Source organism: Nuphar pumila, chromosome 4 (genome assembly GCF_984573655.1).
Source record: "Nuphar pumila chromosome 4, dmNupPumi1.hap1.1, whole genome shotgun sequence".
NCBI lineage: Eukaryota > Viridiplantae > Streptophyta > Magnoliopsida > Nymphaeales > Nymphaeaceae > Nuphar > Nuphar pumila.
Window position 1 is genome coordinate 30,096,347 of NC_143252.1, and position 17,622 is coordinate 30,113,968.

The 17,622-nt window shown below is 41.2% G+C and overlaps 1 protein-coding gene across 1 annotated transcript; it reads left to right on the top strand.

Moving 5' to 3' along the window:
- Positions 1–577: 577 nt before the first annotated feature.
- LOC149839796 (histidine-containing phosphotransfer protein 1-like) lies at positions 578–17,208 on the top strand. The gene is made up of 6 exons (XM_090004235.1): positions 578–825; positions 3,715–3,845; positions 3,958–4,026; positions 4,271–4,342; positions 4,707–4,779; positions 17,051–17,208. The coding sequence occupies exons 1-6, from the start codon at positions 766–768 to the stop codon at positions 17,090–17,092; spliced, it is 447 nt and encodes a 148-aa protein (XP_089860361.1). The 5' UTR covers positions 578–765; the 3' UTR covers positions 17,093–17,208.
- Positions 17,209–17,622: the final 414 nt, after the last annotated feature.

Below are 17,622 nucleotides of genomic sequence, written 5' to 3' on the forward strand. Positions count from 1 at the left end.
CCCATCAAGCCTGTGTGCCTAATCCGGCTAGGCTTGGCCTAATATATATATATATATATATATATATATATATATATATATATATATATATATATATATATATATATATATATATATATATAGGCCGAGCCGCCCCATGGCTTAGCCCGTGTCTGGTCAGTTGGCCCAAACCCGCCACAGGCCGGGCCTACTTTCAAACAATAGAGGAATCCACAACTCCTTTGAAATCCATTTTGTATTTTATTTTCCTTCCCTCCAACACCGGTTTTCAAACAGATCATTAAGAGGAGACCTGGTAATTGATAGAATCTGAACAAACTTAATAATCTCTAACAAATTTTTACTTTTTTTGTTCGAAAAACTTATGATGACTTTTGGTTAGGGAGAGGCTTCAAAAGGAAGGTAGTTTGAGATTGGCTTTTTATGGACAAATATCAATCTCTCTGTCTCTCCATTAACTCTCCTCAGAGCCCTCACGCTTCAATTCAGAGAGGTCACTCACTCACTCTTCCCACCAACGCATTCAAAATTCACCATCATCCTTCCCTTTTCGTTCATGCACAGCGGCAAGCACGAATTAAGGATGCCTTTAATGAGTCGCTGCTAATTCGGGCATCCAAAGGGGCGACACACACAGAGAGAAAGTATTAAGTCTCTGCTTTCCCCTTCCTCTGTAAATGCTCTTGCACCATCTTCCTCTCCTTCTCAGCTTTCCTTCCCGGAGCTCCCCACGCCCAGTGTCTCTCGGCGCTTCTCTTAACGAAGATGGAAGTGAACTTGCTCAAGGAACAACGCCTTTCTTTCGTCAATTCTCTCTTCTGCGAGGTATCCTCTTTCTCCTCTTCTTTCTCTTTTGCACCAGCGACGACGGATATAGATGTTTTGGTTCTTCTCCTTCGCTACCCAACCATTCTTTGATCCGGTAGAAGGTGGAAGAAAGAGGAAACTGATTTTTTTTTCCTTTTTTTCCTGATGTTGGTATTCGGGAAAAGAGATTTTTCTCAACAACCCATTTCTCGTTTGGTCTGGTCTTTTGACAAAATTTTAATTCTTACATTAAACGCTCATGAAATTTGAGAACAGTCACTTTTATTTTAGTTTTTATTTGCTTTACGTTCGATTCCCATTTAGCTTCTCATATCACCTCCTTTTTTAAAATACCCCCTTCCGCTTCTTGTATCTTTTCCCGCTTTTGCTTCCTTGTCTGGCAACCTTGGGTTTGGGTCTTGAGGACATCAATTTCTTACAAAAAAAAGAGCAATGGTTAGACTGGCTCTAGCCTGCCCATCTCTTACATCCCATAATTGCAATCACCAGATTGGTTATGGCCCTTTCATAGGAACATATTATCTAAAGATATATGATAAGATTTTCTTTTATGGGTATATTTCTTTAGAGAGAATTTTGCAATTTGTTTATTTATTTGTTCATCTATTTGCTCATACACCCGTTTATCTATAGAATGTAAGCATTGTCAATGTTAGAACAAGAAAGGTTCTTTGCTGTTCATAACATGCTAGTTGCGACACGTTAATGCATCGTGATCATCATAATGTTGTTGCCGAGATGGCAGAATTGGTGCAGTCTGATGTGACATGGCTGGTGCATTATGATGGTGCTACGGGCAATGCCTATGTTCATCTTGTTAGTGCTTTGTGACATGAGATCTTGTTGCCGTAGTCTCTAGGGTAGTGGATTACAGCTGCAAGATTCCTAGAGTCACTATTTTCAAGGGTAGGATAACTTCAACATAAGGACTCTTGTATGCTTGGTTATCCAGGTGATAGTAAATATGGTGGTTGCCATTCCTAGAGGAAGAATGTGCGTAGGTGTCACAAGGGACTGCTGGCAGCTGATAGTGGGTAAAGCAAGGTGCTGCTGGTGATTGCTGAATCAATGAGAGAAAAGTAAACAGAATGAGGAAGGAGAGGATTTGATGGGTGGAAAGGGTGCGGCTAGTGGCTAACATAGTTGGATTGTGCTATTATGGTGCTGCCGGCACTGGCAGTCAGTAGCGGCTGATCCAGTGAGGTGATAAGAAGGGAATGAGGAGAGGGGGAAGAAAGATGGAGAAAACATGGGCGAGGAGACGTTGATGGGAGATGATGGTCGGTTGATATATATTGCAGTTGGTGGTGGATGGTGGGTAGGATTGGGTGCTGCCGGTTGGTTTAGGCACTGCAGTTGATATTGATCATGGGTGCTGCTGGGAGAAGGGAGGAGAGAGGTGCAGAATCGGATTCGATGTGAGACATAACCCCCAAGAAGTAAACAGAAATAAAAAATTAAAAAAAACACATCCCTGAAACCATGCTTTTAACTGATGTTTTTTTTTTTCCTATTTTTATTTATGCAAACATACAACAACAACAACTATGCCTTCATCCCAAAACAATTGGGGTCAGCGATATGAACCAAAAAAGAAATTCATTTTGGGTCTTCCACATGAATCCTTTTCCTCCAATCATTTCTATCCAATGCCATGTCCTCGGTGAGGTTCAAAGCATTCATATCCTTTCCTATCATCTCCATCCAAGTCTTCCTAGGCCTACCCCGACCTCTTTTAACTAATATATTTTCCCATTTCTCCAACCTTCTAACTGGAGCATCATTAGGCCTTCGCCGAATATGTCCAAACCACCGTAAACGATTCTCTCTCATCTTATTTTCAATGGGTGCAACGCCTACCTTCTTACGTATCTCCTCGTTCCGAATTTTATCTTTCATTGTATTTCCACACATCCATCTAAGCATCCGCATCTCAGCTACACTCATTTTTTGAATATGATGTCTCTTGGCAGCAAACATGTTAAAAATAAATTAAAACAAAACATTAAAAAAAATAAGTACTTAAAATAGATGTCAATATAAAGGATTCTTTTATAAATACATCCATATGTTACCTAAGACAGACAGAAGAAAGAAAAACCGTGTCCTTATTGAGCATCACATTACTATGATATTCATTTTGGCATTGAATGGTTTGGTGTCAAAACCAGGCTTCCATTTTCTTGCAATTTATGGATTCAGGCTCCTAATCACCCTACCATATATAATTAAATCTATATATATTAATAAATAAAGTAATTAACTATATATGTCACTCATGTTGTTGGAACTAACATTAGTAAGGCCACACCCCATTAATGGAGGGATGAATGTAAAAGTTTATAAACAGAGGCTGTAGCTCTAGATAGGAAGAAATGGCAAAACGTGAATCTGTAAGTCTAACCCCTTGTAATTGGGATAAGGATTGGTATACATACTTTTCATGTGTTTACAACACACAGAAATCAGCTCCATGTAGTTTTGTATGTCTTTCTAATGCATCTTGTACTTTCTTACATCAAAATAAGACAATGTAGTGGAGACTGGAGACTAGGTTGTTTGGCATTTTGTCCTTATTTGGTGAATTAGGGAGGACAGTCTCTACAAGGGAACAGTGTTTTTGCACCGTAGGACAAAACCCATTTGGGGCATTAAATATGTTTACGTATTTTTCTGCAAAAGAGATGGACGAAATCTGAAAATCATAATGAATAGAGGCTAAATACGAACCATCTTAGCATGGTCTTCATTTGTTAAGTTGTTCGAGCTAGCTGTTGCAGCCAGGGTGCTTCCTTTCTTTTTTAACTTGTGTTTGTATCTTAGGGAAGAAAGTACTGCAATTAACTGTGTTATCAGTCCTTTACGTTTTCTCCTTGCTTCTTACAGGAATATCTTGATGAGCAATTCAAGCAGGTACAGATGCTGCAGGATGCTAATAATCCTGGTTTTGTAGTAGAGTTGATTACCTTATATTGTCAAGATACTGAGAATATTTTGGCAGAGCTGAGCCAAGCACTGTATGTATTATCTTACCACCATTGCGTTGGGGATTCGTATTTTTAGTTTCTGGCAGCTTGTAGACAATATATAGTGATAATTTTGCTGAGATGTTAGCCCTTAACTTTGTAGGGATGAAGAGGGCCCTGATTTCAAAAAAGTTGATGCATCTGTTCACCAATTGAAGGGAAGTAGTGCAAGGTACTTTCTTTGTCTTGCAGACTTGTTAAATGTTAGCAAATTTGATGTGTGCTATAAAACCAAAATAATTCTATCAACATATGATTATGTATTTATGTATATAGCTATACATGTCTTTTTCAAATCTGCATGTTTATGTGTGTATTGCACGTGGGTGTCTCTTCATGCATGTGCTATCAGAAATTTTTAGCAATCACTTGATCCTATATGAAATTCAATTTACTAATGGAGCTAATTGTTGCAGCGTAGGTGCTCATCAAGTGAAATTGGCTTGTATTGAGTTACGTACCTGCTGTGAACAAGCAAGTAAAGATGGGTGAGTGCGTCACTCCTTTTACATGGTATCTGTTATCTTTGATACAGGGATATTTAGGCAAGAGTTAAATTTGTTATACTGTTGACTTGTGTTATTGTGGATTTTAGTTGCTAAACTTGGAAAGTTACATGATTGTGAGAATGGTTATTGGTTTTTGTTTTATTATGTTTCTTATAATTGGAAGATATCCAATTCTCAATGCATCGGAGAACCACCTGGTTTCTCTTTATCTTTATTTTGTATTTTTGTTATGTTGATTTTGTGGTTTGTCATCGCATGGATTATCATTTTCTGTCTTATTTGTTTTTGTTTTTCAAGGAGTCTCCTTTTTTCTGATAGAAATGTAAAGCTTCATTATCTGCAGGTGTGTAAAAGCACTGAACACACTGAAGCAACAGTTCTATATTCTGAGAAATAAATTGGAAGCACTGATCCAGGTAATGTAGCCTGTACTTTTCTCATTGTTTCAGTCAATCAAGTTGGAGATATAAATGAACTAAATTTAGTGTGCATAATAGATATGAATTTGTTATGATTGAAAAAGGTGAATAGTGTTTCGGGTCTGGATCCTGTACCATACCCGAATTCACTCATGTATTAGCCCAGACCCGAGTTCATTCATGTATAAGCCTGTTTTTTTATTTGTATCCGGGTTCGGATATTACACCCGACCCGACCCGACCCACTGTGTACACTTAAGTGTATTAATACAGCCATTAGGTCACGATTTTTGTATGAAGAAATCGTGACAGCCGCAGTCGACTTTTGGATTCCCCTTCTCGCCTCTCTCTTTCTCCCTCTCTTTCTCTGTTTTCTCTCTCTCAATGCAGGTACAAATGAAAATCTAACATGGTATCAGAGCATAGATCCATCTAGAGGCAAAAAAAATTCTGGCACGTGACAATGATCAGGAATTTGAGGTTTTCGTTTCTCTCTCTCTTTCTGTTCTCTTTCGTCCCTTTCTTTTTTTTTCTGTCCCTCTCTCTGAAACTTCTTGTGTACTCACACCTCACGTGAGTTTTACCTTTGTGAATCTGTGATTCACGTGAACCCAGATCATGGATTGACAGCATTTCACGTGAACTCGTGAATTGATTCACGTGAAACATCAAATTTATCTTTATTAATTATTTGATTCCCTTTTATTCTACCTTCTCCAAAGTTTATCTCTGCATATTCGAATGCTATAGTGTTTCCCTTGATTCCTTGTGTTTCGCTGTGCATTCTAATCCTTGATTATTCTTTACTGTACCAGTCAAAAAAAAGGGGGGGGGGAAGGAATACTTAACGTGTGATTTTTTTTTTTATCGCGTAAACCTCCTTTTTGGTGCGTAGAAAAGTTCCAGTTCCTTCATTCTCTGAATTTAACAGTCTGTGATCCTCTGACAGCCGCAAAAAAAAAGGGTTGGACGAGGGTTGAACATTTCTGTTGATTCTTATTCTCTATGGATCCCTATCACTCTCAATCAAATCTTTCTTCAAGTTTTCTCAACCAGCTTGTTTCTGAGAAGTTGAATACCTCAAATTTCTTGATCTGGAAGAGGTAAATTATTCCTTTCATAAGGAGTCAAGGCCTCTTAGGTCACCTGGATGGAACCACTCCAGTTTCACCAGAATTTATTCCGAGAGAAGAAAAAGATGATCAAGGGGCGAGTTCAATCGTGTATGTCAAAAATGCTGAATTTCTCAATTGGGAAAGAAAAGACCAATCAGTTGTTGCATACATCACATCAACCCTGTCTCAAGAGATTCTTATTGCCATTCCTGACAATTGTACAACTCTACAACTCTAGGAACGACTGTTTCAAACATATTCGCAGGTTTCTCAAGCAAGAGTAGTTTTTCTAAAAAGAGAATTTCAGTTGTTAAGAAAAGATTCCATGACCGTCATGGAATATTTGAACAAGATAAAGGTCATCACAGATCAGCTTGCAGTTATAGGGTGTGCCGTTAGTGACAATGACATGGTGCAACAAACCCTGAGTGGATTGGGATCTGACTACAATATGATAGTCACTTCACTATTGTGCCTCCCTGTTCTTCCTACCTTTGATGAGCTACGAGCCAAATTGATCCAGTATGAAATGACTCTAAAGGGATTCTCTGAAGAAACTCATAATCATCCAAATTCTCAAGAAGTTTTTGCTACAGGAGTGACTTATGGTAGAGGACGGGGACGAGGAGGACAAGGGCGAAGTGGACACGGAGGGCGTGGTCTACTTCCCACTCTAAACATGTTAACTCATGCGCAGGGACCAAGACCCATTCCTACTTGCTTCCTTTGTAACAAGAAGGGACATATCAAGACGAATTGCTGGCATAATCCAGAGAATAAAGGAAAGGGTCCACAAACAGAAACCAAAAGAAAGTTCTCAAATACCAGAGACAGTGGAGAGATTAAAGAATTGTTGATATCTGCCTTGTCAGAGTTAAAATTGAAGCAGAGTGATGAAGGCACTTGATTTGTCGATTCAGGGGCAGCAACTCATGTAACCGACGATGCAGGTAAAATTTCTAACCCTATTCCTTATTTCCAAAAAAGTAAGATTGTCACCAGAGACGGATCCCACCATCCTGTTTCTCATGTTAGAAAGACTGTCATTCCCATGTCACATTCCATTCTTACTCTTTCTGACGTTCTTCATGCTCCTGATATTAAGAAAAATATTGTCTTCGTCTCCTAACTTATTGATGATAATAATGCTTCAGTTGAATTCACTCCCTTCTCTGTGCAGGTCAAGGACCTACGCATGAGGGAAACATTCGCTAAAGGAAAGAGACGAGGCAACATGTATGTCTTTGAAGAAGCTCCATGTCATGATGTTCGCCCTTCTCACCTGATTTCGAAGCCTTCATCAGAGTCGTATTCATCCTCTTCTGCCAGTGTTTTTAGTATCTCTGAATGTAATAAGCCATTCTTATGGCATAGTAGGTTAGCACATTGTGGGAGTCATTTTATTGAGAAACTTGTTTCTAATAATCTCATTCCAAAAGAAAGTCTTAATGGGGATGAGAGCAGTCATAAATGTTCCAGTTGTCTTTCATGCAAGAGTCATGTATTGCCTTTCCATTCCATTAATAAGAGAGCTTCAAAAACTTTTGAGATTATTTGTTCTGATGTGTGGGGACCCGCCCCAATTGTCTCTGGGTCTGGAAGCAGATATTATCTAATCTTTGTTGATAGTTATTCTCGATACACTTGGATATATTTCATAAAAAATAAGTCAGAAGTCTTCTCTTTGTTTCAAAATTTCCTTTCCTTGGTCAAAAACCAATTTTTTGACTCCATTCAATTTTTTCAATGTGATGGAGGTGGGGAATTTTCATCCTGTGATTTTATTTCTTTTCTTCGAAATAACGGAATAGGAAGAAGAGTGTCCTGCCCTCACACTCCTCAACAAAATGGGATTGTTGAACGAAAACATAGACATATCGTTGAAAGTGTCATGAGTATGCTTCATGACAACAATCTTCCCATCAACCTATGGACAAAAGCTTTTCATTCTGCCGTGCATGTGATAAATAGATTGCCGATGGTCGTTCTGAAAAATAAGTCTCCTTATCACTGTCTCTTTGGAGCTCATTCTAGTTATCATGATCTGCGTGTTTTTGGATGTGTTTGCTATGTGCATATTGATCGGTCCCTGAGAAACAAGTTTCAAGACAAGGCCCAAAAGTGTAGGTTTGTGGGATACGCAGATGACTACAAAGGATATAGGTGTTATGATCCCACAAACAAACGTATCAGAATCTCAAGAAATGTTGTCTTTGATGAACAAAATTTTGATAACAAAGCTGATGCAACGAATATACCAACTGAAGTTTACTATCCTTGGTTGAGTTCAGAACTTTTTGCTGGCTCCAGTGAAGCATGTTCATCAGATTGCGTGCAGCAAGAAGAAGAGATGTCTGAAAACACGGAGACATCGGGGCCACAAAATTCAGAAAAGGTATCGGGCAGATACAAAGGCATTGTCTATTCTAGACAGAGACCGACAACATCAAGCCATTTAGATCATGTCTCAGTCAGCTATCCGACTCCTTCTCACACCCTTGAGGTTAGAAAATCGAACCGCATACGACATCCCATTGACAAGTGGGTTAGCTATAACAACTTCTCCTTGGATCTTCAACTTTTTTTAACTGCTCTCAATAAGGAAGATGAGCCCACTATGTACTACCAGGCAACCACTTCTACCAAGTGGGTAGAAGCCATGAATGATGAAATGCAAGCTTTGCATGAATGTGGAACTTGGGAAGTTGTTCCCAGACCGCCTGACAAAAATGTTATCTGATGTAAATGGGTCTACAAGATAAAGTACAAGCTAGATGAAACCATTGAACGATACAAGGCAAGGCTCGTGGCAAAAGGATTCACTCAAGAAGCAGGGCATGACTATGATGAGACTTTTATTATCTCTCTGGCTGTTGAACATGGATGGAAGTTGAGTCAGCTTGATGTAAAAAAATGCTTTCTTGCATGGAGACTTGAAGGAGGAAGTGTACATGGAGCAACCCCCTGGATATCAAGAACAAAATTGTAAAACTCATGTGTGCAGGTTAAAGAGAGCTATCTATGGTCTGAAGCAAGCATCTCGCTCTTGGTTTGATAGTTTCTCACTAGAGATTCAGAAACATGGATTTTCGCGTTCCATGCTGGACCACTCATTGTTTATTTTCAGAAGTCAGACTGTGACCACTCTGTTATTAATTTATGTCAATGATATTGTTATCACAGGAAACTCTTCGGCCCACATCCAAGAAGTAAAAGACTTACTAGGTCAGAGGTTCAAAATGAAAGATCTTGGAGCTCTGCGCTATTTTCTTGGTGTAGAAGTTGATAATCAGGCTCATGGCTTGACACTCACTCAACACAAGTACACCGTAGACGTTCTCAACAAGGCAGGCATGAAAGACTGCAAACCTTTGGGAACTCTGAGTGTGCTTCATCAAAAACTTAGCACTCATGATGGAGATCTGTGTGATGACCCTACCAGGTATCGAAGCATAGTAGGAATGTTACAGTACCTCACATTCACTAGACCTGATATTGTTTATTCAGTCAATCAAGTGTCTCAATTTATGCATGCGCCACGTACTGGACATATGGAAGCTGTCAAGAGGATCCTTAGATATCTGAAAGGGACTATTGGGGATGGATTGACATACTCACCACAACCATATGGCAAAGATGAGCATAGACTCACTGTATATTGTGATGCAGACTGGGCAGAAGATCCTGATGAACGAAGATCTACATTAGGATATTGTGCCTTCATTGGAAGAAATTTAGTCTCTTGGAGCAGTGGAAAACAAAAGGCTATCGCTAGATCAAGTACTGAGGCTTAGTATAGATCTATGACTGCTGCTACTGCCGAAGTCACATGGATCAGACATCTACTGACTGAAGTAGGAGAAAAGATCTCCCACACTATCTTGCTATGTAACAACCAAAGTGCTATAAACATGTCATTCAATCCAGTACATCAGAGTCGTGCTAAGCACATTGAGATTGACCAACACTTTGTGAGACAAAAAGTTAAAGAAAAAGAGATTGAGCCTGAGTTCGTCAATACTGAAAGACAAGTTGCAGACCTATTTACGAAAGGGTTAACAAAGGATCGTTTTTGGATGCTTAAAGGCAAGTTGTGCATGGTCCATAACCATGATCAACTTGAGGGGGGGGGGTGAAAAAGGTGAATAGTGTTTCGGGTCTGGATCCTGTACCAGACCCGAATTCACTCATGTATTAGCCCAGACCCGAGTTCATTCATGTATAAGCCTGTTTTTTTATTTGTATCCGGGTTTGGATATTACACCAGACCTGACCCGACCCGACCCACTGTGTACACTTAAGTGTATTAATACAGCCATTAAGTCACGATTTATGTATGAAGAAATCATGACAGCCGCAGTGGACAGTGTACATCCTCACAGAGATCTCCCACTCTAGCCGGGTCACCTGATCTGGGAAATGTATAACCTCACAGCGAAACCTTTGGGAGACCGGTCCCCAACAAATACCATATCCAATGAAAGTCATTGTGATACACGCATCAACACGAATGACCGCTCTCAGGGTCGATAGCCGCTAATATAAACAACAAGATCAACGCCGGATCACCTGGTCTGGGAAATGTATAACCTCACAAGGAATTCCGCCCTAGATGGTATACCTGGTCTTGGACCATACACTTCCTCACAAGAGTTCACCGTCTTTGCGGCTACCCGTTCGTGGACAGTGTACGTCCTCACAGCGAATCTACCACTCTAGCCGGGTACCTGGTCTTGATCATACACGCCCTCGCAGATAATCCTTTGGAGATCAGGTCCTCAACAGACACTCTACTCGGTGATACATGCATCAATAATCGAGTGCTCCGAACCATTGACCGTCTCGGGGTCAGTAGCCACAATATGGGCACAAGCATATATATCAGCGCTATACATCGTATCACTTACATAGAAGCATATAATCTTACGCATCGTGTTCTTGCCACGAGGAACATTATAATCCTCAAATAGGACCTCAAAGCATGCGTAAACGACACATGAGAACACCCAGATATGGCAATCTAGTTGATTTTATGGGCGAAGAGTAACTAACTCTACCCGTCAGCCAAACAAAACAACTGAATAAGACGAGCACTCATAACAATGCTCGTAAAACATACAATTACCATCAAATGGCTCAGTCCATCAACAAATAATTAAATTAATCGTAAGACATAAACCATTGCATCACAAGCCATTCATAAGCAATCATACGACAACAGTTATATCACAATATGTAAGCAACTTATAAGACAAGCGGCCACATCAATCCTAGTTGCCACCAGTTCGTAGATTACGAGCTGTATGCAATCACATCAATCATAAGAGATGCAAGCCAACAAGTGCTACGCTACAATAAGCACCAAACAGTTCGACCAAGGGATAAAGCAAGTCACATGCTAATATGTAGCAACTGACATAATGCTATTATTATAAGCATTTAACTAGTATGAGAAGCTCATTATTATTCCGCAAAGAATTGCGTAAGCAGTTTAACCAACTAGAGTAACGCCTTGACAGGCGTGCACAGCTCAACGAGTAGCATACTGAACTACCGAGCAAGCAAGCGATTCAGTAGTGCAAGCGAATCAATAGTGCAAGCGAGTCAGTAGTGCAAGCGAATCTCACGACCCAACCACCAGTGTGAACATACCTTATGTTTCGATAATTACTGGCCTGCGGGTACGCGCAGGCAAAACGTAGAAACAACTGAGACTAGTTCGGGCGTCTGTTATTCTATGTATTTTCAATAACCCGAATAGCTAGTTGGTTCCGCTCCAAAAGGGTCGACTTTAGCCGAGAGATGATTCCCCAAAGGAGGCTGTGCCACAGATGCATCCAACTTCTACAGAAGTGTTGAGCTAACTAATGTAGCCCATTTTCCCTTAACTCCAATGACTGGGGAGGCCGGATCATTGCCCGTGGGGTGGTTGTTAACAACCTGTCCATTGGAGTTTTGTACCGCTCTGTCCTCTCCCTTGATAGAACAACCATAAGCGAATGGGTGCGTTAGGGGTTGCTTAACTAACAACCCATCCTATGCTGTGGTGTTTAAACCACTCGAGCATCTTTCCTGTGAAGGCGAATGCGAGGCCATTTATGTGATTACAACATTTTGCATTTAACGCTGTTCAAGGTCGCACGATCGTCTCATCCGATCATCGCAGTACTAGACGTGTCGTGCACGACTACAAGTACTTTAGGATGAAGGGGGTATAGCTCCTCAATAGAAGCCTCAACAGGAGTGTTTCACAAAGGTGTAAAGTTTATCAACTTTACTTTATCTTTTGAAACAACAATACCTTGTGCCAACATTATGCATGTGATTATCTCGAATCACATCCGCTATCGGGGTATCTACATGTCTCGCATGATTCGATACCGGCCTCGATAGACGGGATACGGGTTTCTCAACAGAACACCCGCTAAGAAGTTCGCTCGAACCCCCAATTCGGGATCACCCGAGATAAGCCAAAAAAGCGAGCAGAACCAGCCAGTCACATCCTTCCAAATGCTTCAATTTGGAGCAGTCTTTGATGCTTTTGCACAACTCCCTAAAATCTCAAGTCGACTCTGAAGGACTGCGCACACGAAGAGCCAGGATCCTTGCGAGGTGTCCCTCTCCTTAGACGAGGATGTGTCGCTCGCTCCCGACTGAACTCTTGTCGCAAGAGGGAGAGTGGTAAATGCCCCTTGTATCCTCCACGAGGATGCCTTTAAGGCATACGCAAAGAGCAAAAACCTGCACGTCATCTGCAATAGCAAGGCAATACCAACACATATGCAAAAACAAGAGCCTAGGCGCAAAGCGCGACGACAAGGTAAAGGCGGTAAGCAGAAGTGCAACGCAAACCCTCGGCACAACGCGCAACGCCAAGTAAAAACTGTAAGCAGGAGTGCAACACAAAACCTTTGCGCGATGCACGACGACAAAGTAAATGACAAGGATCGCGAAACCGCGTCCTTGAGTTAAATGTGTACTCGTATAAATATATATATATATATTTCTATATATATATATTTATTTAATGGTCCCTTTTTAGTTAATTGAACTTAATTCAATTGTCCAAGTCTTCTGTGCAATCTTCCCCTACCTTGAGAGGTGACAGTCCTCGTATGCCAGCTAACTTGAGAGGCGGCGGAGCGGAGCGAAGCCCCCCTGTCGGAACAACAAAAGAAGGCAAGGGGCGGCAAAGGCATCACCCCTACCTTCCAACCAGAAAGGAAGGTGGCGGCAGAGGGGCGTCGCCTCTGCCAGCCCGCTGGAAAAGAAGGTATCAACAGGGGCATAGCCCCCGTCGGCGGGCCAAAAGAAGAAAAAGAAAAGGGAAGGGGGGTTGCGCCCCTTCCCTGACCTCACCGAGCGGAGGGTGCCGAAAGGCTGGTGCCCTCCGATCGGCCAGCAAGAGAGAGCAGGGAGGGAGGTCACGACCCTCCCTATCAAACGAGAAGAGAGAGAATAGGGAGGGGGCCGGGCCCCTTCCCTATCGAATAGGAAAACAAAGGGAAGGGGTTACGCCCCTTTCCGGATATCAACGAGCAAAGGGAAAGGGGCGCAACCCCTTTCCTGGAGACTGAGAGGAGAAAATGATGGTGCAGGGAGGGCTCGACCCTCCCTTGCCGACATGAGACGCAGGGAGCAGGGAGGAGGGGCTCAACCCCTCCCCTGCCGGAAGAACCACGAAGAGGCAGAGGCTCTGCCCCTGCCGAGAAATCCACAAAAGGCAAGGGGGCGGAAGCCCCTGCCGTAAAGGTGGGCCGACACAGGGAGCTCCACTCCCTGCCGGCAAAACAAGAGGGAGAGAGGGAAGGAGATGGTGGTTGGCGGCTTCGGTCGTCTGTGACTGTGGCCGTCGACCGCTGCAGAGGACGAGCGGAGAGCGAGAGGGTGACCGAGGGGGAGAGCCGATGAGGCTGTCGCCGATGGCAGCCGTCGATGGTCGCCAGTGGCTGCCAGGGAACGAGGTTGTCGGCTGAGGCCACTAGACTGAAGGTGGTTGTCGGCGATCGATGGCGGTGCTCGGCAATGCAGAGAGAGATGGGAGTCGGAAGAGACGAGAGAGTCGGGGTGGAAGGGGGTTTCGAGAACCTCCCCTCCTTCGGCCTCGTCTTTCAAAAGGGGAACAGAGGCGGTGCCTCAGTTGGGTCCGGGTCCGGATCCGACCCGAATCCAAGCTTAACCTTTTTTTTTATCCGATTATTACTATCCTATTCCTTTATCATTATCACGCAGCAGTCAGATTTCATCAATTCATGAAAGCGCAGGTGCTACTGCAGTGATGAAGGAGTGGAAGTACTGGCACATTTTCACTAAAAGGTAATGGCAACCAAGAAATCAAATGCTTAAGCTAAGAACTTTAGCTTTAACTTTTCAATAATGGAGAGATATACATTCCTTTATACATGACCACTCATTTCTTTCTGTAGTTTCCTGTTCTCTAAACCCTACCTAAGAGGATGGTGATCTATTGATTATTGAATGGCTTAGATCATTGCATATCTTGTAGAGTTCTGATATCAGTAAGGATAGTCATCAGGCTAATTGGCAGAATTAAATTAGTGTAGTCTTGCCTTCCATGGTGGCCATGGTTTGAACCACATGTTCACCGCTAATTGGGCTGGGGATGCCATCAAAATCTTTTTCCTTAAACTGATATTTGTCAGCATTGTTAGTAGATTCTCATAGTATTGATTAAGCAGTCACAAATCTGTTCTACCTTGTTGGCATCTTTAACTGATGCTTGATCATGGACAGCCATTGTCTCATCATCTGTGTCAATCATGTTGCATCTTATCTGTACTAGATTTACTTCTGTTGAGAGATATCAGAGGATGTTGAGGGTGATCTTTATGTCATGGGAGTTAAGCCTTCACTGAAGAACAGTAGCAGTAGAAGTCAACAATCTTTTGTATTGGGATGTTGAGGTCCTAACTGTCTTTTGTAGACATGCAATAGCAGGTAGAAGGAAAAAATGGGTAGAAGCTTTAGATGTGCCTCAAGTTCTTGATTTGGTGCTTATTTATGATCTTCCACTCAAATGGTAATAAATTCATATTTCTCCAATGAAGATAATGACTATCATGCTCCACATACTACCTGGTGCATTTTATTTTTCTCTTGTATAGATCTCTTGCCTTCTCCAATCATTGTAAGCCTTAAGTATTAATGACTAGCAGTCATTGATTTTACTTCAACAGATCTTGTACTATTATTCTCTTGTATGGACTTGCATATGACCAACATATTTGGAAGTGCTTTTCATTTTGTGTGGTTATCTAGGTTTCTCACCTTTGATTCATTGTGAGTGTTATTTTATTGAACTCACATTATCATATTTCTTTTATTGGTGGACGGTTCCATTTTGGATTAAAATAAAGAAAATATTTAACTGGAGGAGATCCATCATACAGAATAAACTCGAGCACTGAGGAGTTCCTGCTCACTTGTCTATTTCTGTGGCTTGTGCAGTGTAATGACCAAAGTTTTGTCCTAATGGTATCACTCCCAAGGAATGACTGCAACTTCCATAGAATTCATGATCTCAGTCAAAGACCCATGTTTGATAGTGTGCTGTGAATCTGTGCTACCCAGATATGACTGCTAGTTGAACTTATGGTAGTCGCTTTGCAACACTGGACGTCTTTTGAAGAATGGTTTGAACAACTTTTCTATGATTTCTTGTTGCATTCAGCTGGAAATGATAGTGTCCACACTTGCCTAATATGTAAATCATCTGGTAGAGTTGAGTTCCTGTTAGGCTAACATCTTATACAATTATCTCTTGTCCACCTTACCTACATAATATGAATGCCAGATCATTCAAATATTATATAGAATGGGTTTTTTCCTGGAGGAAAAAAAAAACAATTCCCTTGAGTGGTTGAATCTCCATGTGCCTTTATGATCTCATCAGATGATACGATTGTAGGACACAGTGGTATGACTACTTTTGTGGCTAATTTCCTAGTTTATAAGGAGACAAGCTACTGGAATATAATGGAGTATCCATGTGACAAACGATCTTTCTGCTTCTAAATCCCTGTATAGTTGGGTTGCAAAGGAAACTGTTCATGATTCCATTTCAGATACACCACTGGGACAAATTGGGTTCGGAGTCTGTGGCAGACTTTTACATCCTGAGCTCCAATAACTGGAAGCATTAAGTCAAAGGTTTAGCTTTGGGACAAAAGGATCTGGATTCATGTATGATAACAATTCCACCAAACCCTTGTCCATGAGATGAAAGCCTCATCAGACCAGAGATGCAGAGGAAGCTTAAGGATCTCAACCACAGATGTTCAATTATGAAGGTACATCATCTGAATATGGCCAGTCATTAACCCTAGGGCAACAAGCAGAACCTTCATGAGTTTGGAGAAAATCTGATTATCAGTTACCCTTGCTGGAGTTTCTCCCATTTATGCATATGCTAGGAACAGTAGTCATCATCCATCTATCCTCCATTTATGGGTAACTGAGACGAAAACCCCTTCATTTTTGAGGAATGAAGTTTGCCTTTTTCCTCACAAAGCTGCAGTAGGACCTGCTTGATATGCATTATTTTTATCTTGTCCTCTGCCTAGTCTCTTGAGATTTGCTTAAGAAATAATAATGTTGTGAATTTGGCGCTCTAACTGCTCTGGAAACTGTTAGGATAGTGTGAAAATTCCATGTTAACATCTTAGAGAAAATCCTGCACTTCCTATTTCCTTCCAAAAAGATCACAATGTGCATCATCGCGTCCTTTGTTGCTTGTGCCCAAGCTATGCCTAGCAAATATTGGGTCACCACTCAAAAGGCATTATGAACGTTGATCCCAGAATCATGGGTCATTATTTTCAAAGGGCTTAGCGACCAATGACAATGAACCATAGTTGGTAAGACAATAATTAATATACCAAAAATTCTTCCCTTGTCTGTTAATCTCTCCTAGTTGTGATTATATATGTTCATTGAATGCAGTAGTTTTCTGCACAAAAAATGGTGCTTCTCTAAGAACTCTTTATACATTGCAAGGGCGTAATGATATCTGTTACATACAGTGGTCCATGAGTGACGTGCATGCTAATCAATTACCATGCGTGTGAAAAATCGTTCAGTTTGTTAATCTTTGCAAGAATAACATGCTTATCTTATGACCTTTTGTTGTGCAGCTGGAGAGGAAAATTCAGGCCCTTGAGGATTCTCATGCTTGATCTTTGGTTTTCCTAATACATTTAGGATGAGATTGAACATTCAGCATATTGTATTCGCTGCATGGATGTTGTATTTATATTTATAGCTCTTTAATTTTTAATCAGTGACGTTTTATTCATTCTGTGTAAATAGTGCAATAACCAACATTTCTGCCTCCTGTCTTCAAGATAAAACTGTCGAAGTGTTTGCGTACAGGATGGTTGCTGATTGCTTTACCCTGTGTCACAAAAATACATGGACACGAGGACGGTGACACGGGTTCGGCTTGCAAGTTCGATTTTTTTTTGGAAAATAGGACACGAGGACAGAGAAGCTTTTTAATTTTTAATCATTAAAGAACCATTTTTTATTATTTAAATAATAAAAATGCATTTTTATTGAAATACTATTGAAAAAATAATAACCACACATTATCAGTGGCCGACTGTGTCCGATTGTGTTATCAGGGACACTCAAAATAGCGTGTCCCTGTTACAGGATTTACCTGTCAAGCATGAGTTTGGGGGATGTAAGGGGTCTCGGATTTGGT